At 44.7% G+C, this 24,583-nt stretch overlaps 1 protein-coding gene across 3 annotated transcripts; it reads right to left on the bottom strand.

The window, feature by feature from the left end:
• Positions 1–487: 487 nt before the first annotated feature.
• Positions 488–24,583, bottom strand: POLI (DNA polymerase iota). Of its 3 annotated transcripts, XM_082241900.1 has the most exons (11): positions 24,418–24,583; positions 22,284–22,409; positions 21,668–21,832; positions 17,665–17,817; positions 17,347–17,583; positions 16,129–16,307; positions 14,548–14,639; positions 5,842–5,975; positions 3,999–4,201; positions 1,198–2,034; positions 488–1,161 (listed from the first exon to the last, which is right to left on the bottom strand). In XM_082241900.1, the coding sequence occupies exons 1-10, from the start codon at positions 24,515–24,517 to the stop codon at positions 1,228–1,230; spliced, it is 2,196 nt and encodes a 731-aa protein (XP_082098026.1). In that variant the 5' UTR covers positions 24,518–24,583; the 3' UTR covers positions 488–1,161; positions 1,198–1,227. The 3 variants fall into 3 exon arrangements, with proteins under 3 accessions (XP_082098026.1, XP_082098025.1, XP_082098027.1); XM_082241899.1 differs by having other exon boundaries at positions 488–2,034; XM_082241901.1 differs by lacking the exon at positions 24,418–24,583 and adding an exon at positions 22,590–22,779 and having other exon boundaries at positions 488–2,034.

Here is a 24,583-nt window from a genome sequence, read left to right as displayed (position 1 = left end):
CCATTTCAGTCTGGCTTCAGGCCTGGTTGATGACATTTGTTAGGAGAGAGATGTGATGGGTGCAGTTATGCTAATTCCACTTGCGAGACTCAGCAGCCCCAGATTATATCCTGATCTCAATGCTGGGGATACACATATATACATTCACACAACATATATTGACCACAACCACTATGGGCGTAAGTTACTTGGGTCCTTATGACTGTTTGGCATGAAGGCTGCATTGACAAAGTCAGCTGTGCTACACACACTTACCTGAGAGTAAGCCCCCTTGAAAACCATGGCGCTTCCTCCTAAATACACATGCACAGAGTGCCTTTACAGCATAAATGTTAAAATAGGAACACGTGCACCTGTAAAATTTCTCCCAGCTTCCAAGTTCTTTAAGGAACACAAGCTTAGTTCCAGGGAGCTGACAGTATTTAGACCTGCTCTACACATAAGTGGGAAGAAGTTGTATGTTTGTCATAAGAATTCAGACTCTTACTCCATGGTTAATAACACACTTTATTGTGTTTATGAACAAAGAATTCTGGTTGTGTTTGTGTCAACTACTCCCACTTTGAGGATGGAAATGGGGGGGGGGGATGGATTTCTGAATCTCCCTGCCTTACCAGAGGATCTGGGTCCACCAACTTCCATCTGCTCATGTCGTCTCATGTCTCCTGTTACGTGCTTTTCCTCGCCCATCCCATATTCTCACCTGTCTTTTCAGAGGCCAGAAACCTCATCACCACAATGTGCTTGACGGCAAGAGTAGGGAGAGCAATATTTCCTGGTGGTGTTCCTTTAATCCAACCCCCTCCCCCACTTCCCTTCCTTGTACCTCTTCTCCAGAGTTTTAAGCAATTTACATTTCAGAGAAAAGGGATTTTGGATTAGAGCTCACCTGCACAAATCATCAAAATCACACGGTCAGGTTCTTTCCCAATTACAGTATAGCAGATAGCATGTGGGTAGCTGCATTTTCTGAGCACTCCCAACATATTAAAGAAGCAAACCCTTATCATGTAGCAAAGTAGCACATTGGGGAGAAAGCTAGACAAGAGCTAGTTGTCCATGTGCAGGGAGGTTACATATATATTTAACTTGAGGGTGCACTAAAACAAAACAAAACAAAACAAGCCGTCTTCTCCAGTTGCTGTCAGAAATGGCACCATCCTAGAATTCAGCCATGTGATTTTCTTTAGTTTCAACACTGCACTGATAGCCCAGTGTATTTGGTGATCATTTGGGTTTAAAATATCTTAATAAACTGTTTGAGTGGGGGGCTGAAGGAATCCCTTTCTTTTCCCTTTTGAGCCTGTTTTGAGTTTTGCCAGCTGGCAGCTTGGAGGCAGGCTCCTGGCTTTTCCACTCCACCAACAGTTCCTTCTGCATCTCTGTAGGCAACTCGGAAAAGGTTTGGGGATCAATACTGGGAGGGAGGACAAGTTTTGAACCGTCTTTCCAACCTTCGTTGCTGGCTTCTTTGTCGGGGTGTTTCTGCCCCTCTGGAATACAAAGCTGCAGAAATGAAGGCTGAGACGGAACTGGGGGTGAGCTTTTAACACGCACAGTAGCGTCAGCAATTGAGGCATTTTCACCAGTCTCTAGAGGGCAGCTGGGAGTACAAGTGTTTACAGCTAGCGGTGGCTTGTCATTGGTGGATGCCATGCCCCCACATGCCAAAGAGCTTATGTCCTGTTGGATGTCTCCAGAAATCAAAGACGCATGGCTCGTTTGGTCTTGTGCCTTAGCCATCATTCGTTCCCTCGGGACCCATAATGTTTGTTCCTGTAGAGATGCTGTAGAATCTCCTCTCATTTGGCTAGAAATAATCTCCTCCTTAATGTCTGCTGGAAGCTGGTTAAACACATTGCAGTCAATGCCATCAGGAAGCAAATGAAGTGGAAACTCAAGGCGGCCAGTATCTTTCGGGAGGTCTGGGGACTCCAGTCGACTTTTTATAGCATCCCTCACCTCTGATGAAGCTTCACAGCAGTCCAGCTTATCTCCTGAAGTTATTCGTCCTGCACCCATACCTTCTGTTTCCTGCAACACAAATGGCACAATTTTTTGTGCAAGAACATTATTTGCCAACCTGGTGCTCTGAGCAGATATTTCGGACTACAGCTTCCACCAGCCCCAGCCTGGCTGCTGCAGAGTTAGTCAGTAAATAACACAGTTTAAAGCTGGGGCTAACTCTTTATTAGCGAAGCACGATACTCAAGAGACTTGGCTGAGTTTCGGGCCTAATGAGCACAGCAGCTCATACCCTGTAGTAGGGCCTAATCCATGAAATAAGTTGCCATGACTAAAGCTCCCCACCTTCCCCTCTCCAGCGCTTCTTGCAAGCAATCAGAGACTGCGCCTGTGTGCGGTCTGTATTTGCTTCTCCCGTTTCACATCTCTCCTGGTTCTGCAAGTCAGCGTCGGAGTACTGAGGAGTACTGCTCTGATGAGAAATGGTGGGAGCTTCCCCCTCCCCCTGACCAGGATCCTGAAGCTGCCCAGGAGCAGTGGAGCAGTATAGATTTGGAACAGTGGTTTGCAGAGGGACATAGTTTGGAACACAACAGCTGGGCAGAACTAAGTGGGGGACAGCTAGGAGGAGAAGAACTGGAAGAGAGAGAGAGCTAATAGACTCTCTCTTGCTGGGAAGTGTCCAGCCTATCAGCCCAAGGCCACATGGATAAGGCCAGCAGATAAGGTGGCTACGCAAAAAGCATGGTGGCTGTGAGATCAGATTGCAGGGCGGCAAAGTGACTAGGGGGGAAGTGGGTGGAAACCTTAATTGGGAGCACTTTCATTCTGAGAACCAATGCTTTGTTCTTTTGCTGTGATCATTAAAAACTCTTTAAATGGTAAGAGACTTTTTTGCTGTGTCCTGCTTATCTACAGCCTGGGGGGGGGGTGAGTTCCCAAAGCCTGACAGTTGGGGAGATGGGAGCTTGTCACAGCAGGGAGAGGGGGGAGCACCTATAACTTCACCAGCCTGACTCATCTCTGCCTCTTGACTTCCCTCCTTCCACTCTCCTGCTTCAGCTTCTGCCTCTCATTCTTGACTTCTCTCTGCTACAGACTGTCCCAACTCACTGAGCCCTGTTGCTGGCTCCCCAGCCAGTTCCTCCCACCATTCCTCTGTATCCAACCAGTCCATTACACTGGCTAGAGCTGATGGGAGTTGTAGTCCAAAACATTTGCAGACAGCATTAGCTTGGCAAAGGTAGATTGAGATACCCAACAAGCATCATTCAGTTGACTGTCAATCTCTTCTAATTGCTCCTTGAACTGTACTCTTGTAAGTCCAGAAATATTTTCACTAGTCTGCCTCCTCTACACATATGTTACTCATATATATATATATTAGTAATTAAGGAACAAAAGAAGAAAAGGCACACTAATCTAGGAACTTCCTCCCTGCCCAGAACGTTGGAGGCTATACACCACACCCCTCAACAGTATTTATAGGAACTCAAACACCAGATTCTGCTCTGTTCCAGTAACAAGAAGCCGAAAGCACCAGCCTGAAGATGACGAGTGAGACCTCGTCGAAACGTCGCCCAGACACCCCGACTCTTACACGGGAAGACACCCGAAGACACCAAAACCTGCACATATATATATATATATATATATATATATAACTGCTGTTGAGATCTGTGCCAGAATTCTGATAGGGACCAGGGTTAGCCAACCTGGTGCCCTCCATATGCTGTTGGATTCAGATTCAACTACCATCAGCCCCAGCCAACATGGCCAATGGTCAGGAGATTGTGAAGTTGTAATCCAGTGGGCACCAGCTTGGCCACCACTGACCTATACTGTATTTGTGGTGGCGACACATCCAGTACCAGCAGGCAGAACTGGTGCACTAGATGAGATTCTTATTCACAAAGTATAGGTGAGGAGCTCAGCTCTTTTTTGGTGAATTTAAGTAAACATTTCTTTGGGACAGGGCAGGCAACATATCTCTCTCTATATTTTTACAAAAAGAAATACAGTTATGAACTTACATGAATGACTTTGCTGCAGCTGGAAGAGGGTGGTGAACGAGTTAAATAAAACCCAATAGTCTGCTTGGCGGAAGCAGGAGGGGCCTTGAGGCTGGAGAAGCAGACGTTCAGAAGCGTCAGATGAAATGGAAGTTGCACGTTTATCATCTTATGAAACAGTTTCATCAGGAGAGCAACCAGGTGTGTCTTGACCTTGGAGTCACCTGGATGTGAACATTTAAGCAGGAGAAACCCACCCTGAAGTTACACACGCTTTACAGGGCCGAACAAGATATGCACCATAATTCCATAATTCCACCATAATTCCTGGTCACCAGAAGAGAGTATGTTCAGTGGCAACTGGGAGAACCTAAAGCTATCTCTGCCTTACCCCTGCCCCCAAAGTAAATTGAGGAGGGCACCTTGGAGCAGGGAGCACCAGGCTGTCTCCAAAGACCTTGGGCCTTTGCAAGCAGTGATGTCAGACACTTGAAGGCTTGATCTCTTTTGGGGACAGGCCGAGCGATGCTTTCTCATCTCTAGTGCAAAGAGCTGAGACAGAGGAGCAAGGGAGGGAGGCTGAAGGAGAAAAGACAGGGCACTGAGGCAAGGAAAGACTCATAAGAGAAGAAGAAGAAGAGTCTGGATTTGATATCCCGCTTTATCACTACCCTAAGGAGTCTCAAAGTGGCTAACATTCTCCTTTCCCTTCCTCCCCCACAACAAACACTCTGTGAGGTGAGGCTGAGAAACTTTAGAGAAGTGTGACTAGCCCAAGGTCACCCAGCAGCTGCATCTGGAGGAGCGGGGAAGCGAACCCGGTTCACCAGATTACGAGTCAACTGCTCTTAACCACTACACCACACTGGCTCAGAGGGGACTCTGAAGATACTTCCCAGTCTTTACAGCCGGGGGAGTCTGTATGTTATGATGGAGGGAGGGAGGAAAGGGTGCTAGGAACAAAGAGACAAGGTAGATAAAAAATGGTTGCTACCAGTAGGCCTGGGATGAAGAAGATACTGAACTTACTCCCAAAGAAACATCATGACTGCAATCCTAACACATTGTCTGTCATGCCTAGGTAATTGCTGCTCTTTGCTGTAGGGAGACTGGATGCTTTTCTCCTTAGTTGGGGTTCCTCAAGTGGTTTAAATGACCACACTTCATTGCATAATAGTGCTTGATTAGAATGAAATGCAAAATGAATGTTGATCTGGGTCACGTACACTGTTCTCCCCAGTGCAAGGCCAACATGTGAACCACTACACCACCCTTTTCCAGCTCACTGTCAGCTAATACTGGTAAACAGGGTATTGTGCTATGTGCTGGTGCCTGTGTGTGTGTAGGGAGGCATTATGTAATGGATCAAGATGCAGGCAATTTTCTGCTTTCCTTGGAGGAATCGCTATGGCTAGTGTGATGAGCCTCTGCACCTCAGTTGTTTAGAAATGTACCCGGTGTTAGCGCCACTCACAGAAGACCCATATAAATTAATGGGCCCAACTAACCTAGCTCCATTAATTTTAATGAGTCTACTCGAAGTACAGTTTCATTGGACACAATTCTTCTGATTGGTTAATTGCAATTAAAAGCCTTAATGGAACAGTCCCAGGTCAGGATACAAAAATCTCGCAACTGCAGCAAGCACAAAATCATAATAAACCTCAGAAAATAAAGCCACAAAACTAACTGGTTACAAAACCAAACCAGGCAGAACAGAAAAGCAACCCAGCAAGGAGGGAAGGGGCTCAACTCAACCGAAGCTCCAAGGAGTGTATCTTGACCAATCGTTGAAAAGCATGCAATGGTGGCGCAAGACGCATCTTGAAGGAGAAGCCCCCCCTACCCCACAAAGGCAAGTTACCTGTTCCGATCCTCTGGACCACATGAGATGGAATTGGGCACTGGCGGCTCTCCCGATTAAACCATTTATTGGTAGGGGAAAACTGCCGGATTGTTAATCTTATGGTATGTGGCTTTCTTCCATCCTTGTATAACCTAACCAAAATGAACAAACAAACAAACATGGAGAAGCAGACAGAGGTTGACATGCCCACCATTTTCCAAACATCTCAGTTTCGCCTGGCTCAAGAAAACTAAGCCCTATCAAGCATTTTTACAGCACGGAAGGAATATTCCAAGAACTTCAGCTACGTGGATAGGTGAGTGACATCCCCACCCCATCAAGGGCCACATTGTTTTGGGAGGTAATTTTATGGGGGCCACAAACTCTCTCTCTCTCTCTGTGTGTGTGTGTGTGTCAGTGTCAGGGCTGGGGAGGTTTCTTCAGCCAAATGAGAGAAAGCAACACTTTATCGACACTACTAAACAAAGTGCTTTGGATTATGGCTGAGATTCAAATTTAGGTTCTACTGGCCAGAGCATCTTGTGCAGGCTTCCTCAACCTCAGCCCTCCAGATGTTTTTGGCCTACAACTCCCATGATCCCTAGCTAGCAAAATCAGTGGTCAGGGATGATGGGAATTGTCGTCTCAAAACATCTGGAGGGCCGAGTTTATGAGGAAGCCTGATATTGTGAGTGGCTCCTGCTGGCAAAAAGAGGGGGTGGGATGACTTTTGCCAATCACCCTTTCCTCCTGTAGGTCCTTTGCCCCTAGAAAACCTGTTCTGGAGTGAAAAGCTTCTGGGAAATGATATACAATGAGATGAAAAAGATGTTGAAATGCACATTTATTAAGAAACCAGAAGCATTTTTACTTGGCATTGTAGGAGATGATATTAATAGAAAGGATTGTAAGTTGTTTTTATATGCAACGACAGCAGCAAGAATATTATTGGCACAAAAATGGAAGCAAGAAGAACTACTGACGAAAGAAGAATGGAGGATGAAGTTGATGGACTATGCAGAATTAGATAAATTAACAGGAAGGATTCAAAACCTGCAGGATCAGAGATTCTTAGAAGACTGGAGTAAATATATGAACTATCTGAAAAGTAACTGTGATGAACAGATTATGCTAGTAGGACTGCGAGAAGTTTTGTAAGGTGAATTATTTGAAATATTGCAAGAAAGACTATGAACAGAATTATTAGTTAAGGATAATTAAATGTAATATAGAAATTAAGAAATGCATAATAAGTGATAAAGAACGGAAAATCATCAGAGGTGTTGATGGAAGTCTAAAAACATTATATAAGAGAACTTCCGGAGGCGGCGCAAAACGAGTAATGGCGGTCCTCTTTGCGCAGCAGAGAGGGGCTCCGCAGGAAAGGGTTGTTCGCTACGGCGAAGCGACGACCCATTAAGTTAAACCACGAGCAGAGTGAGCTCGTGGCCGTGGGATCCGGCGGGCACCGAGAGCGACCCCCAAAACGAAGAAGGGACCCCGTAAGGGGCTCCGGAAGCGCGGAGGGGAAGCGGTGCTGTGGATTCATCGCTCTTTCTGCGGGAGTGAAGCCGCGCGGCTGTTACCGATGAGCGCCGACCTTTCTTCCTTCACATTGGATTACAAATCAACTACTCGTGAGTAGGATTTATTTGAGATTGGATTACAAATTGTGAATTCGGCTGAAAGCGGGAGACGAGAAAAAGGAAGTCCGTCTCCCGGAGGTGCTTAATGATCAAAGGCAAAGGAACTGACAAGCTGGAAGCAGTACAAAAGGGTTTTTAAATGAGAGACAGCATACGTCTGGAGAAGTTTGGAAATTGAAGGGAAAGGCAAGTTATCTTTATTTTTCTGTGATCGTGTCTATTCTGCTTGGGGTTTCTTCTCCGCTAAAACTTTTAAAAACTTTAAAGACTTGAAAATCCCTAGTCCCGGACTTGCAGCGGGCAAAAAGTTGTGTTGCGGATACACTTACAAAGCTGAAACAGATACTTAGAGGCATTACCGGTGGATACAATTAAGTAACTGTATTTTGCACCTTTTAAGAAACTATTGTGGCAAAATTGAGAGGGCTCTGCCAGAGGGAAAAGATCTTCTCTAAAGACACTGATTAATTTAACTAACTGTAGGAACTTTAATGGCGACGGAAACTTTGTTTCTTCTTTCATGAACTGAACAACACTCCCCCTAGTGGAGTTTGGGATTTACAATTTCCTGAGAACTGACTTTGTTTTGTCTCTCTGTGGTCTGGTTACTCACTCTGAGGCCTGTCTTTCCCATGGAACTTTTGACAGCTTGACCTTGAATCCAAAGACAGGTGTGGAATGAGTGTGGAATGAGTGGTAAACCAAAAACAAGAGCTGCGTCGAAAGCAGGGAAAGGCAAATTGGTACAAACAACTTTGGTTTCCCAGGCCCGCAGATCTTCAGTCCCTGCGGTACTACAGGCTGTACCATTACCAACAACCCCAGCTGAAGAATCAGAACAATCAACAAGTGAAGATATGGCAGCTGGGGGATCCAACATTCTCCTAGAGGAAATGCTACAACAATTTGCAATTTTGAACAAAAAAGTGGATGACCAAACTGCAAAAATTGACTTAGCCACATCCTCAATTACCAAACTTTCTGAACAGGTGGCTAAGCATTCACAAGACATTGGAAACCTAAAGGACGTGGTATCCGAAAATCGAAAATTGGCCGAGGCTGCGAATGAAAAAGTAGAAGCAGTAACTAAAGAAGTGGAGGAATTGAAAGGAGAGGTAAGGCCGCTCCATAAACATATTACTGACCAGCAGGCCTATCTGTCTTTGGTGGAACTGCGAAACAGGGAAAATAATTTGAGATTACGCTCTATCCCAGAGATTGAGAAAGAGGACTTGATTGGCTTTTTAACAGCAGAATTTTCTAAATTCTGGGGTATAAACGAAGATACAGACTTCAAAATAACAACTGCATTCAGATTGGGAAGGGTTGCCGGGAAGGACAGACCTAGAGACTGTTTGATTATTTTAAGGACTAAGCAGGAGAGAGACAAGATACTCGACCTACATTTTAATAAAGCACTTGTGATCCAGGACAGAAGAGCACAAATCTACAAGGATATTCCTAAACAATTACTGGATCTAAGATCTAACTACACTGACCTAGCTGGACTTTTGAGAGGTAACGGAATACCTTACAGGTGGGAGTTCCCACAAGGCCTCTCATTCAAATACAAAGGAAAGAAGATAAAAATCAAAACGAAAGAGGATAGCCAGAAGTTCCTACACGACCACGGAGAAGACTTGCAGAAAGGAGCGGCAGCTATTTGGCCACCACCAGAGTCAGGAAAAGAGTTACCACCCTCGGATTTGGACAAAAAAGAAGACACCCAACAAGAGTAACAACAGATTGACACAGGATGTCTCTGCAGCTGTATAGTTGGAACATTAACGGCGCGAATTCCCCAGAAAAACGCAAAAGGATCTTCCATATCCTAAAGAAAGAGAATTTGGATATAATTTGTTTGCAAGAAACCCATGTGACCAGGTCACACAGGAAGGTGTTAACAAATAAAAGATTAGGCCAAGAATTTATTTCATCAGATAGAGTCAAGAAGAGAGGCGTGGTGATTTACGCCAAAGAGAATCTATCACCAAAATTTTTGTTTAAAGATGAACAAGGAAGAATCCTGGCTATTGAAATTTCGACCCAAGGAGAAAAAGTTTTGATATTAGGAATCTATGCACCAAATGAGGGGAAATCAGAATTTTATAAGAAGCTGCATGAGACACTACTGGACTATCTGGACTATTCCAACATCATTATGATGGGAGATATGAATGGGGTCGTCTCTACTTTGATGGATAAGTCACAGAATCAGAATCTGACTAAAGATGGAAGACTACCAAAAACTTTCTTTGAACTAACTGACAATATGGACCTAATTGATTTATGGAGGACGAGAAACCCCCTAGGTAAAGAAGGAACTTTCTTTTCTGAGGCCCACCTGTCATGGACAAGAATCGACCAAATCTGGGCAACTAGAGGGCTGGCACCTAAGACTACAAAAATAGAAATCTGCCCAAAGACTTGCTCCGACCATAACGCTTTGAAAATGGAAATGAGATTTACTACTGCCGACTCCTTCAGATGGAAAATGAATGACAACCTGTTAAGAGATCAAGAGATCGTAAAGAAGGCCCAAAAAACTTTAAAGGATTATTTTGAAATTAACTTGAATACCTCGGTGGAAAAAAGAATTATCTGGGACGCAAGCAAAGCTGTTATGAGAGGGTTTCTGATACAACAGAATACAATCAAGAAAAAACTTTGGAATAGTAAAAAAGACAAGATATTGGAGAAGATAAGTGATGGAGAGAAAAAATTAAGAGTGAATCCAAAATCAAAAGAGACTTTAAGAGAAATCAAATTTCACCAGTCACAATATGCGAAATTGATTAACCAAGAAGTGGAATGGAAAATCAAACAAATGAAACAAAGATCTTTTGAATCTGCGAACAAATGTGGGAAACTGCTCGCTTGGCAGTTGAAAAAGAGACAAAAATTAAATTATGTCACCAACTTAGAAGTTGAAGGGAAAAACATTCAGAAACCGGGAGAAATTAGAAGGTGTTTCCAGAAATACTTTAAAAAACTGTACACACAAGAATCCGAGGAAGCAACTGAGATAGAACAATTCTTGAAAGATAACGGCCTACCAAAATTATCTCAAGAGAAGAGATCAATCTTGAATTGTAAAATAACACAACAGGAAATCGAGGATGCCATTCAGAATATGCAACTAGGCAAATCTCCGGGCCCTGATGGGCTCACCTCCAAGTACTACAGGATTTTAAAAGACTATTTGATACAACCATTAATGGAGGTTTGCAACCAGATTATGGGGGGAGGGAGGGCACCAGATACGTGGAAAGAAGCATTCATCACACTGATACCTAAAGTGGAAACTGAAAAGACTCAACTCAAGAACTACCGCCCCATCTCACTCCTAAACGTGGATTACAAAATATTTGCGGATGTTTTGGCTAACAGATTTAAAAAAGTACTAAATGAAGTAATCCATAAGGACCAAGCAGGCTTTCTCCCAGGTAGACATTTGTATGATAATACCAGGAACATTATCGATATTCTGGAACTTTTACAAACAAATATTAACACCAAAGCAGTGTTAATTTTTATTGATGCGGAGAAGGCCTTTGACAACATTTCTTGGAAATTTATGAAGAAAAACTTGGAAGGGATGGGAGTGGGAAGGGGGTTTGAGAATGGAATAGAGGCAATCTATTCAGAACAAAAAGCTAAGTTGATAGTGAACAATGTGGTGACAGAAGAACTTCATATTGAAAAAGGAACACGCCAGGGGTGCCCCCTATCCCCTCTGTTGTTTATTTCAGTCCTGGAGGTTTTGCTGAATATGATAAGGGAGGATCGGCAGGTACAAGGAATACGGGTCGGAGCGAAACAATATAAACTGAAAGCATTTGCAGATGACTTGGTTTTAACATTACAGGAGCCAGAACCTAGTACAAAAAGAGTTTTGGAATTGATTCAGAAATTTGGTCGGGTGGCGGGTTTTAAGCTGAACAAACAAAAAACTAAGGTGTTAGGGAAAAACTTGACGGTTACTGAAACAGAGGGGTTTCAGAAGGAAACAGAACTAAACATTGTTAAAAAAGTGAAATACCTGGGGGTCAATCTGTCTTCTAAGAATTTGAATCTATTTAAAGATAACTATGAAAAATGTTGGTCAGAAGTCAAAAAAGATTTAGAAATTTGGTCAAGATTGAAACTATCCTTGTTAGGCCGAATTGCAGCTATAAAAATGAACGTTTTGCCAAAAATGTTGTTTTTGTTCCAGGCCTTGCAGATTGTGGACAGAGTGGATTGTTTCAGAAAGTGGCAGAAGGACATTTCTAAATTTGTCTGGCAGGGCAAAAAGCCCCGAATAAAGTTTAAAATACTAACTGATGCAAAGGAGAGAGGGGGGTTTGCCCTGCCGGACTTAAGGTTATACTATGAAGCTGCGGCCTTCTGCTGGATGAAAGATTGGATTTTATTGGAAAACACTGATGTCCTAGATCTGGAAGGCTTTAATAACTCGTTAGGTTGGCATGCGTATTTGTGGTATGACAAGGGGAAAACACATGGAATGTTTAAAAACCATATTGTCAGAAAAGCAATATTTATGGTCTGGAAAAAATACAAAGACTTATTGGAAAGTAAAACCCCGAGGTGGATTTCACCAATAGAGGCCAAAGCTCGGAAAACATCCAATATGGAGGCATATTGGCCGAAATATTGGGAAATAATAGAAAACATTGGAGGTAATTGGAGGTTGCAGAGCTTTGAAAAATTAAAGGATAAGGTGCAAAATTGGCTACATTATGCCCAAATTAATGAGGTTTTTAAGCTAGATAAAAAAATAGGATTCCAGGTGGAAAAATCGAAACTTGAGACAGAGTTGTTAGAACCAAAGACCAAGGTAATATCGAGAATGTACAACTTGCTGCTTAAATGGAACACTCAGGATGAGACAGTTAAATCAGCCATGATAAAATGGGCTCAAGACATTGGTTATAATATTATGTCTGAGGACTGGGAAAGGTTATGGACCACCGGTATGAAGTTTACGGCATGTAATGCCTTGAAAGAAAACATTATGAAAATGGTATACAGGTGGTACATGACCCCAGTCAAGCTCGCTAAGATATACCATTTGTCTGATAATAAATGTTGGAAATGCAAGGAGGCTGAAGGGACATTCTTTCACCTCTGGTGGACTTGTCCAAGATTGAAGGCCTTTTGGGAAATGATCTATAACGAGTTAAAAAAGGTGTTTAAGTACACCTTTCCCAAGAAACCAGAGGCCTTCCTTCTGGGCATTGTCGGCCAGAAGGTGTTAAAAAAGGATAGAACTTTTTTTATGTATGCTACAACTGCAGCAAGAATTCTTATCGCCAAGCATTGGAAGACCCAAGATTTGCCCACACTGGAGGAGTGGCAGACGCAATTGATGAACTACATGGAACTGGCCGAGATGACTGCAAGAATCCGAGACCTGGGAGAAGAGGCAATGGAGGAGGACTGGAAAAAATTTAAAGACTATTTGCAAAAGTATTATAAGCTGTATGAAACATAAGACGTCGTATGATTTGGAACGTTAGCCCCAGCAATGAAATTTAATTATCTATGAAATTGCTAACATTTGTGAAAGAATCAAAGTTTAAATGGGTAAAAATGATATTTTTAGAGTAAATGGAGAATAAGAGATCTAAACTTAAATTGCAACTGAAAACATAAAGAAACACACGAAATAAGGGTATAATTTGCTGATGACTTTATTATCAAGAATGCATTATGCGGGAGATGTGGGGAAGTCCAATGGAAATTTGAAATAAGCTGTTGAAATGGATGTGATTTTCTGTTCTTTTTCCTTTTTTTCTTCTATTTTGCTTTTTCTTTCCGTTCTTTTTGTAATTTGGAAAAATGTAATAAAAATTATTATAAAAAATAAAATAAAAACATTATATAAGATGAGAAGTTACGTTGTATGACTGTTGGAACTGATATGTTAAAATATGTAGTGTGTGTGTGTGTGTGTGTGTATGTGTGTACACACACACATATATATAACCTGCTCTGGAGGACTAGGGGACAGCATAAGAGGTCATGCAGAAGGCTGCTCAAGGGACATTGGTGGAAATGCCACATCACCTCTGATTCCAGTGGAATCCTCCACTGGTCTCCAGTTCCCTCTGTGAATGGAAGTCGCCCATTCCCTCCTGGGTGACCTTCGGGGGGGGGAGTGTCAAGTGCCAGTGGTGGGCGGAGCAACAGAACCGACTCTTGATTTGACCACACAAAAGCCAATAGCTTCTGCATGGACACACGCCAATCTCCATTTTCCATCCTGGCAGGGAAAAAGCATGATCACAGCATAGGGAGATGTTCCAGCCACGCAACAGCATTCGAGGAGACTGTTGAGAGGCAAGACCTGGCGAGAGGAAGCCTGGCCTGGCAAGAGGCCCAGACAGAGAGAGGCTCGGAGGGGTGGCATTTAGGCCCTGTGCTTGCAGGTCCCCAGTCCTGCTTGATTTGAATGCAAGAACCATTGGCAGGACAAATGACACACACATGAATGATGATAGCCAAGTAAAATATACCGTATTTTTTGCCCTATAGGGTGCATCGGCCCATAGGGTGCACCTAGGTTTTTTTTGGGGGGGGGAATAAAGAAAAAAAAATCCCCCCAGGTGCGGGGCTGGGGCGGGGGAAGCCCAAGCTTCCCCGACCCCAGCCCCCAGGGTGCTACCCGCAAGCCTAGGGAGCCCGGCGGGAACTCCCACGGGCTCCCAAGGCTTGCGGAGAGCTGCCCGAAGCCCAGGGTTCGCTCCGCTGCGCTCCCCGCGTTTCGGGCTGCAGGCTGCTGTCCGCAAGCCTTTGGAGCCCGGCGGGAACTCCCGCGGGCTCCCAAGGCTTGCGGATAGCTTCCTGAAGCCTGGAGAGCGAGAGGGGTCGGTGCGCACCAACCCCTCTCGCTCTCCAGGCTTCAGCGAAAGCCTGCATTTGCCCCATAGGACGCACACACATTTCCCCTTCATTTTTGGAGGGGAAAAGGTGCGTCCTATAGGGCAAAAAATGTGATGCATATTTTATAAGAGATATTTCAGCTTATGCCCAGGCGCATCTCTTCTGATAAGATACTCCACAGTAAGGTCACCTGTCCAGAAGACTAGTGAGCAGCTCTTCAATTTTCTTTTTCACTTCGGCTTCGGAAGAGCACTTTCTAAAGGAGTCTTCATCACTGAGAGACTGCAGAACATTAAAAAAAAAAATTACTGTAATTGTTTATACCGCAGCAACAACAAATGGGGCGGGGGAAAATTTGAAGGTCTTAATTGGAGGAAACCATGGACCTGTACATTCTGCACGGGCTGATTTTTCACCCAACTGTCTTTGTTCTTTAAGATTTTGCATGCTGTGAAATCACCTTTGAGATACTGCGTTTGGGGAAACCAAATACGGTAAGTCAAACTTCTGATGAATCACAGTACCAAACGTATTGCTCTGCTTTCCTTTGGACCACATCAGTGAGGCCGAGAGGGGGGTCTTGTCATCTGGGCAGCCCAGGACCTCCTAACACACTACCCAGGCTTGTGCCCTGAGGAGGTCATTTTGTTGCTGCTAACGCAATGGTTTGACTTCACCCCCGATAGCACACTCCATTGTCTCTTGAGACAGACAGATCCCAACAACAAGAAAACTCAGGCAGGGAGGTAGGGATATCTCTGTCTGGCCCTCAGGACTCTTCTTGGGCCACAACCCTCAACATCCCTACTGAATGTCCATTTCAAAGCTTTTGTCGGGATGGAAATTATTTAATCTGTGATAATGCCTCTTGGGGACGTAGGTGGTGCTGTGGGTTAAACCACAGAGCCTAGGGCTTGCCAATCAGAAGCTCGGTGGTTCAAATCCCCGTGACGGAGTGAGCTCCCATTGCTTGGTCCCTGCTCCTGCCAACCTAGCAGTTTGAAAGCACCTCAAAGTGCAAGCAGATCAATAGGTACCGCTCCGGCGGGAAGATAAACGGTGTTTCTGTGTGCTGCTCTGGTTCACCAGAAGTGGCTTAGTCATGCTGGCCACATGACCCAGAAGCTGGATGCTGGCTCCCTCGGCCAATAAAGCGAGATGAGCGCCGCAACCCCAGAGTCGGTCACGACTGGACCTAATGGTCTGGGGTCCCTTTACCTTTACTTTTTAAAGCCTCTTGGGGAGACGTAGGTCTGTATTGAAACAGCTGGTGTGTGTGTGGATGGAATAGAACCTATGACACAGAATCTAGACTTGCATCCATTGCTCTGCCCATCTTTGCCTCTGGCCTTTGTCCGCCATGAGGGAATGTGGGACCTGGCCTGAGAAAGTATTATCCACCCCCAGTGACTAGGGCATGGCAGAATGTTGAGAACGGAGGCAGAGAAGAAGAAGAGGAGGAGGAGGAGGAGGAGGAGGAGGAGGAGGAGGAGGAGAAGTTTGGATTTGATATCCCGCTTTATCACTATCCAAAAGAGTCTCAAAGCGGCTAACATTCTCCTTTCCATTCCTCCCCCACAACAAACACTCTGTGAGGTGAGTGCGGCTGAGAGACTTCAGAGAAACGTGACTAGCCCAAGGTCACCCAGCAGCTGCATGTGGAGGAGCAGAGACGTGAACCCGGTTCACCAGATTACAAGTCTACCGCTCTTAAACACTACACCACACTGGCTCTTGTGAAGACCTTGAGCACCTGCGTTTTCCTTTATACCTGAGGGAGCCCCGATGGGCTGACTGGGGAATCATCTTCTCCCCAGCTGAGCTTCTGGATATGTTGGGCAACTGAAGATCCCAGCTCTCTCTCTAGGATCGCAGCCGGGCACGTCTGAAGGTCACGCACCGTGGTGAGTCCCAGCGTCGCAAGGCACTTTGCTGTTTTATAGCCGATACCTGCGCAAGAGAATTTGTTCACTCTACAAGTACAGGGGAGTGAAAATCTCTCAGCGGACTGGCATGAAATGGAATGGAATGCTGGCCTTGAACTAGGAAGTCCTCAATTCAAAGACAGCAGGAGGCTTCAGGCATGTCCACAAGCATATTTATTTATTTGAAAGCAAACCCAGGAAGTCCCCTTAGTATGTAAAAACTGGTCCCTTATTTCTGAATGGCCTTTTTTGCTTCCAGATTGATAGGTATTCGGCCACTAAGAAAGGTAACAATGTGTGTACAGAATAGGACCTGTAAAAGGGTAAAAGAGTATTGGGAAATAATTCATAATGAATTTTTTTAAAAAGTTTAAAAGTGCTTTTCCAAAAAACAAAAACAAACCAGAGTCCTTTTCGTTGGGGATAATTCAGATTAAAATTTCCAGCTGTCCAAATAAGTTATTTATGTATGCCACGACTGCGGCCTGTGTTTTGTTAGCCCCAGAATGGAAAACGAGCGAGGTCCCAATTAAAGAAGAATGGCAACTTAAACTGATGGAATACGCGCAGCTTGCGGACCTAACATACAGAATAAGAGAACAAGAAGAATATACGTTTAAAGAAGATTGGAAAATGTTTATTGAGTATGGGGGGCGGCGGGATTGTGTACACTTGAAAACATTGACAGCATTATGATAAATTCAACAGTGTAAATAAGTTTTGATGGATGTAATAATGGAATAGTGAACGGTTTTGTTTATGTAAAATATGCAGGGATTTATGATATGAAAAATGAACCGTGGAAAGAGAAGAAGGGAAATCATTGACATTTTGAAGTTGTTTAAATGAATATTTTAAATTGTAAAACAGAAAATTTTATAAAAAATTATACACAAAAAACACACAATGTGTGTACAGAATAAACCAAGGTAGAATTTCTCTTTTCCCACCACCCACTCAAAAGAAGAAACCTCTTCCCCAATCCCCCTCCTCTGAAACCTAACCTATACAGGTGAGTACACCTGTGTAACTGGAGCAGAGGAATCTCCCCTTCCCCATCTTACCAGGCACTTTCATGACGTTGTCAAGGCTGTTCATGAGGTCCTGCCGACCCTCCGGCAACAGAACAGTTTGCTGGTTTGGTTTAAAGGTCCCGGACACCAACTTGGAGAGTAATTTGTTAGTTGCCACTCCTGCACAGCCTGTGAGGCCCAGCCTGGTGTGCATGGCTGCTCTCAACTCCGCTGCCACCTGAGACCCCACAGCCAATCGTATGTGCACTGGATCATGTAAATCGACAGCTGAGAAGCAAACAGAAAGAGTTATGAAGAGGTGCACCTAACAGGCCAAGCAACCTCGCTTAGGAAGGGCAAGGTACTTACTCTGATTGTTATATACATGGCCTGAGACAGAGATTTGAGAAAAGGCATCTTTTTTCCATTGTCCCAGCCTTTTTTCGACCATCTCAGTGATGTCTACAAAATTTTCATCCAATCCAAGCCTTTCCACCAGGGGAGTAAATTCTTCCAACAGTGCTGTAAACAAAACAACCAAGTGTTTAACTGAGTTAGTGGAGGGTTTACAGGGAGATGCAGGTGGCTAAACCACTGAGCCTCTTGAGCTTGCTGATCGGAAGGTCGGCGGTTCGAATCTCCGTGACGGGGTGAGCTCCCGTTGCTCTGTTCCAGCTCCTGCCAACCTAGCAGTTCGAAAGCATGTCAGTGCAAGTAGATAAATAGGGACCACTGTGGCGGGAAGGTAAATGGCGTTTCTGTGCACTCTGGCATTCATCATGGTGTCCCGTTGCGCCAGAAGCAGTTTAGTCCTGCTGGCCACATGACCCAGAAAACTGTCTGTGGACAAATGCTGGCTCCTTTGGCCTGAAAGTGAGATGAGCGCCGCAAACCCTTTGACTGGATTTAACTGTCCAGGGGTCCTTTACCTTTACCTTACAGGGAGAAGAAGAAAATTAATACCTCCTTAATAGAAAAATCCAAGGCTCATCACAGACTGCTGCCCATAGCCTAGGCCTGACACTTTTTGACAAGGTTGTCTAATATTTCTGAACTGCTCATTTGAGGAACCCGTAATCAGCTTCTCTTTGACTGAACAAGAATAGAGGCAGATGGGTCCAAGTCCAGACCTGAAGGGTGCACTTTTCAGCTCAGGGTCCCTACAGACAGCAGCCTGGGTTGGAAGCTAAACATAAACACAGGAATGCATTGCTCTGTTGATGTAAGGAAAGTCGGAAGGCCAGCCCACCATAATATCTACCATACTTGATCAATCCAGATCAAAATTATTTTTCTAATAAAATAATTATTCTTCTATTTTATTTTCATTCTGCCCATTCTCACAGCAACCATGTTACTGTATTGACCCCAATATAAGCCACACTCCCCGTCCCCCCCAATTCCAACTATGAAAAGTGCAGCTTAAATTCACAGCCTTACTAAAATTGGCTTTTACGGTATCACTGCTGAAACAGACATATGGCAAAACGGAACGGGTGTGAGTGCCTGCGGAATTTTAATGGAGTAGCTTATATTCAGGTATTGTCTTTTTTTCTGTCCCCCCCCCTTTGAATTTTAAAGGTGTGGCTTATTTGTGGGTACGGCTTATATTCGGGCCAGTACGGTATATGGAGCATTTTAGACTGGAAGCAACAGTGAGACAATGCATCTTGCTTAAGGAGACCTGGGGGAGTTGATACGAGTCGGCACTTCCACCCACAGCTTTCAAGTCAAAAGCCAACGCAATAAACATCTCCTTTGCAAGGCCGATTGCAATGAACAAGTTTTGGGTGGCAGCTGAAGGCTCAGGCCCTAATCCCAACCCCACTTGCCGGGGAGCAAGCCCCACGGCATTACTTCTGAGTAGACATGGGCAGGCTTGAGCTGTGACTTATTTCCCCAGGCTTTGAAGAGAGGATCGCTGCCATGATTCTGCAGGTTGTATGTTATTCCACAAATGACAACATTCTGGATGTCCCAAGTCGCAAGGTGGTTAGATTGGTCTCAACTAGGGCCAGGGCCTTTTCAGTACTGGCCCCGACTTGGTGGAATGCTCTGTCACAAGAGACTAGAGCCCTGCAGGGCTTGACATCTTTCCACAGGGCCTGCAAGACAGAGCTGTTCCGCCTGGCCTTTGGTTTGGACTCAGTCTGCCCCTTATGTTTCCCTCCCCTCATGGTTTTGCTCTATGGGCTACTTTTAAAATGAGGCTGCATTTTAAATTGCATTTTAACCTGTATTTTAAATTGGTTTGTTTTTTCCCTATTATGTTTTTACTGTAATTTTACTGGTGTTAGCTGCCCTGAGTCCGGCTCTGGCCGGGGAGGGTGAGGTATAAATAAAATTTATTATTATTATTATTATTATTATTATTATTATTATTATTACTACTACTACTACTACTACTACTACTATTATTACCTCCCTGCACCCAACCTGTTTTCACTGTGCATTGATTTCAATGCACTCTGGGACTGCTTCAGCCATGAAGAGACAGAAAGAAATACTTTAAATGCAATAAAAGAGAAAGTTTTGTTAAGTTTCAGGCCCTTTACTACTCCAACTTTATATTTCAAGGGAGTAAGCTGTTGATGAGGGATGCGTCTGCTTCCAGGAGATGCACACATCACAAGGCAACTTTATGACGTCACCACAACAGTACCTTGGGAAGATTCCTCAAGTCCCAAGGTCCCCAGCCAATGCCCACACATTACAACGAAAGTAGGAGGAGCAAGAGGGGAAGTTCTGGAGGTGTGGGACACAAGCTTTTTCCACAGCTGAAGCCTATGTACCTCATCTTTTCCCTGCTTGTGCATGACTCCTGAAGCACCTTTAGAACTCGCATCTTTCAAAGTCATTTCTTTATCTGCTCTTGCCTAGTGGGCTTCACATCTCCTGACCACCTTGCTCTCAATACTGTTTGCACCTGCAAAGGTTTTGGGGCCATCACACTGCTTCATTTCCAATTGGTACACATGCCATCACTTCCTAGTGAAATCACTCAATTTGTCATACTACACACAAATCTTCCGGTTTATTTTTCTTGCTGTGCTTTAGCCCCTCTGGTCAGCAATAACATGGCAGTGTTGGGCAAAGCATTTCAGAGCAACTAGCAAAGCAGAGTAAATCCACCACTAAGCCAACCTCCATAACATGTCCATAACATGTTACAAAATCTGCAATAGAAACCTAGTCTGCAGGGGTCCTATAAAAGGAAGCTATGAAGCTATCCTATGACAGCTCAGATTATTTGCCCTTGTGGCCCAGTATATTCTACTCTGATTGGCAGTGGCTCTTCAGGGTCTCAGGAAGAGAACATTTTACATCACTAACTATCGGATCTTTTTAACTGGAGAGGCTAAATACTGAGCCTGGGACCTTCTGCAGGTAGAGTGCATTCTTATTCTTATTTACACCCCATCCATCTTGCTGGGTTTCCTCAGCCACTCTGGGTGGCTCCCAACAGAATAAAAGCACAATAAAACATCAAACATTAAAAACTTCCCAAAACAGGGCTGCCTTCAGATGTCTTCTAAAAGTCAGATAGTTGTTTATTTCCTTGACATCTGATGGAAGGGTATTCCACAGGGCAGGCACCACTACCGAGAAGGTTCCCTGTAACCTAAGGTTACCAGATGTCCCCATTTCCCGGCGACAGTCCCTGGATTTACAATCCATTGAAGTTGAAAAGTGTCCCCGGATTCATTGAAAAAAATCTGGTAACCTTACTGTAACCTCACTTCTCACAGGGAGGGAATTGCCAGAAGACCCCCAGGGTTGGACCTCAGTGTCCTTGCTGAACGATGGAGCTGAAGATGCTCCTTCAGATATACTGGGCCAAGGCTGTTTTTAGGGCTTAAAAGGTCAGTACCAACACTTTGAATTGTGCTTGGAAACATACTCTCCTAATTGGATATACTGTAGTCCCTTCCCCAGGTCATAGAGGTGAGATCTGTACTCATGACTGAACCCCTGGGATAAAAAGGTAAAGGGACCCCTGACCATTAGGTCCAGTCGTGGCCAACTCTGGGGTTGCGGCGCTCATCTCGCTTTATTGGCCGAGGGAGCCAGCGTACAGCTTCCGGGTCATGTGGCCATCATGACTAAGCCGCTTCTGGTGAACCAGAGCAGTGCACAGAAATGCCGTTTACCTTCCCACCTGAGTGGTACCTATTTATCTACTTGCACTTTAACATGCTTTTGAACTGCTAGGTTGGCAGGAGCAGGGACCGAGCAACGGGAGCTCACCCCGTCGCGGGGATTCAAACCGCTGACCTTCTGATCAGCAAGTCCTAGGCTCTGTGGTTTAAGCCACAAGTTAGAACAAAGTTTGCCAATTCCACATTGTTAAAAACTGTCAAGGTGATAATACCTGTAAACTTATAAGACATTTCCCGGTATTTTGTCAGATCCTCTCCATTAACCAGCACCAGTTCTGGACACTTTTCTTTGGCTTCTTTCACAGACATGCACTTCTTGACTCCAGCATTTCTGGCTTCATAATTGCAGGTGACCATCAGGTATTTCTGTTGCACACCTGGAAGAGGCAGAAATGAAGCAGCTGAAATGAACAATCCGTTTGGAGTTTTCAACATGCCAAAGTATATTTCAGTAACTCGCATGGTACTGCTTTTCTCCTCTTTTTTTAATTTCCAAGATTAATTTCCAACACAAATCAATGCATAGTTAAGCAGAAGCAAGTTGCACTGTGTTCAGTGGGTCTTATTCCCTAGCAAGTGTGTTTAGGATTGCAGCCTGCATTTTTGGCTAATGGAAGCTTAACTGCACAACCTTTGACATATTTTGAGAAGCTAAAACACAAATATATTAAAAGTCGGTTCATTGGAAACATGTAAGAAAAACAAAATATTTATTTGGGCTTCCATCAGAGCAGAGTTACAGGTAATAATTTCTTGGGGGAAATGAAAAATGCAGGCGTACCCTGATTTTCAGTGTGCACACAGAAGAGCAGTCAACTGTGAGATTACCTAAAGGTTTGCTTCTTAATTCAGGATTGCAGATCATTTCCACCTGCGCATAAAAACAATCCAGGTCAAGGTGCACAATGATTCGGTGCTGAGAGCTTCCCGCTGATGCCACTTTGCCATGGCAAGCTGCAGTGAAAGGTCAAAACAGAGATTAATCCATTTTTCATGTTTTCGCCACCAAGTGCTAAAGCATGTTAACATTTTACCAGCTGTAACTACAGTTACCAGTGTTCTATTGGCCCTGCTCCTGCAATTCTAACAGCAGCCTTCTAAGCAACAGATATTTGGAAAGGAAGCTTCTCTTACTATAGGGACAAGAACATCTTCCTGCTAAATTTTGGGGCCTCAAGCTGCTGTTTTAAGGGAGCAGCAAGGAGGAAAAGTATTAATCCATGATGCAAAGAATTCACAGACATTCAGATTCAAGCAAACTTGTTAACAACAACAACAACAACTTATACCCCACCCATCTGGCTGGGCCTCCCCAGTCACTCTGGGCAGCTTCCAAAAGGAACACAATAAAACATCAGACATTAAAAACTTCCCTAAACAGGGCTGCCTTCAGATGTCTTCTAAAAGTCAGGTAGTTGTTTATTTCCTTGACATCTGGTGGGAGGGCGTTCCATAAGGTGGGTGCCACTACAGAGAAGGCCCTCCGCCTGGTTCCCTGTCACCTCACTTCTCGCAGGGAGGGAACCGCCAGAAGGACCTCGGCGCTGGACCTCAGTGTCTGGGCAGAACGATGTGGGTGGAGATGCTCCTTCAGGAATACTGGGCTGAGGTCAAGGGGTCTCCTCCTTGCATCTCACAGAGGATACAGCACCATTGACCCTTACTTGCCAGCTTTGTAACCTGCAACATGCACACCGATTCTCATAAAAGCACAGCACCATCTTTGCATGGGGCGGGGCACCCAAAGTGGGGTCCAAAGTTCAAGAGAAAGAGAGAAAGGATGCTGAGGAGGTAACATCTTCCTCCATCCCTAGCCAAGACACATTGATGGGGCAAAATGCCTTCCTCAATGCTAATATTGTGAGAAGTAGGCTGCTCCCTCCTTTGCCCGAACCAGATTTGGGGGAAAGCTTACTGCTTTCCCCACCTTATAGCAGTGGTTCTCAAAGTGTGTGGCAGGAGAGGATGACAGGTGTGATGGGAAGATTCAAGGACAAGGAAACATTTAAACATTTCAGTGTAGTATTGTATCTATACATATATAGATATTATTTGCAGACTATGGATGGGTATCTTTTGAAAAATGAAAGCAAGAGCATCAAGTCATACCGAGGGCAATCCTAGTTGTGGTCCTTTTGTTTTCCAATGTATTTCTTATTAAAAAATAATAATCAGTGTGGCATGAGCAATTTCTTATCATTAAAAGTGTGGCCCAGAAAAAAATAAATTGAGAGCTGCTGCCTAATGGCACCTCTCTCTGTGTGTGCTCCCAGAAGGGATCCAATACATTTCCTTCTCCACCTCTTTTCTAATGCTGCTCTTCGAAGAAGGGCAATAAAATCCAATTAATAATAAAGAAAGAATTAGCACGCCAGTCCGCAGATCTCTTGCACACAGCAGCAGCTTGCGTCCATGCATGCACCCCGATGACTGTCCACAGCAGTTTGCAAGCGTGCAAAATTACACTGGTGTTAGTAAACCATTAAGTATTCCTTATTCCATTCTCTCATACTGTTCTCAGCCTGCTTTCTCGAAGGTTAGCAGCGACACTCCCACTCTCACACTTTATTCCCCTCCAGCTATGCCTTTCTCTTTCTGCAATGAACTTCCTGTATTTTTGAGAGGGCATCAGAAGAGCCTTGCAGGATCAGGCCAGGAGCCCATCTAGTCCCAGGCGCCTATGGGAAGCAGCAGGACCTCTCCATCCCATCGGATCATTTTTCGTTTGCCCTTTTCTGAACCGCTCCCAGTTCTACAATGTCCCGTTTGGGAAGCGAGGCGACCACAACTGCTCCCAATATCCTTGGGAGAGGCGCCAGCTTTCCAGCTCCCCGGCAGACTAAAGAGGAGCGGGTCCCAATTCTGAATTCGCTTCCCACGCCGCTTTGTACCGAGCTCGGTAGATGGCGCAGTGGAAGCAAAGCAGCAAACCCCCGCCCCCAAACTGTTCGCCCCTGTTTACATGGGACTCTTCCTCCAGCAGCAAAAGGATCTCTCCCAGGGCTGCCGCCTGGCTCCGGCAGAAGCCAATCCGGTTCCTCGTCGTCTCCGGACCCCTCCATTAGATGCAAGCGGCGTCTGCGCGGCCGCGGCAAACGGGCGCCACCTTCGCCCCCGCGCTGCGCATG

This window comes from Podarcis vaucheri (assembly GCF_965113315.1).
Source record: "Podarcis vaucheri genome assembly, chromosome: 11".
Classification (NCBI taxonomy): Eukaryota; Metazoa; Chordata; class Lepidosauria; order Squamata; family Lacertidae; genus Podarcis; species Podarcis vaucheri.
Note: the sequence above shows the minus strand (reverse complement) of the source record. Positions and strands in the feature narration are given on the sequence as shown.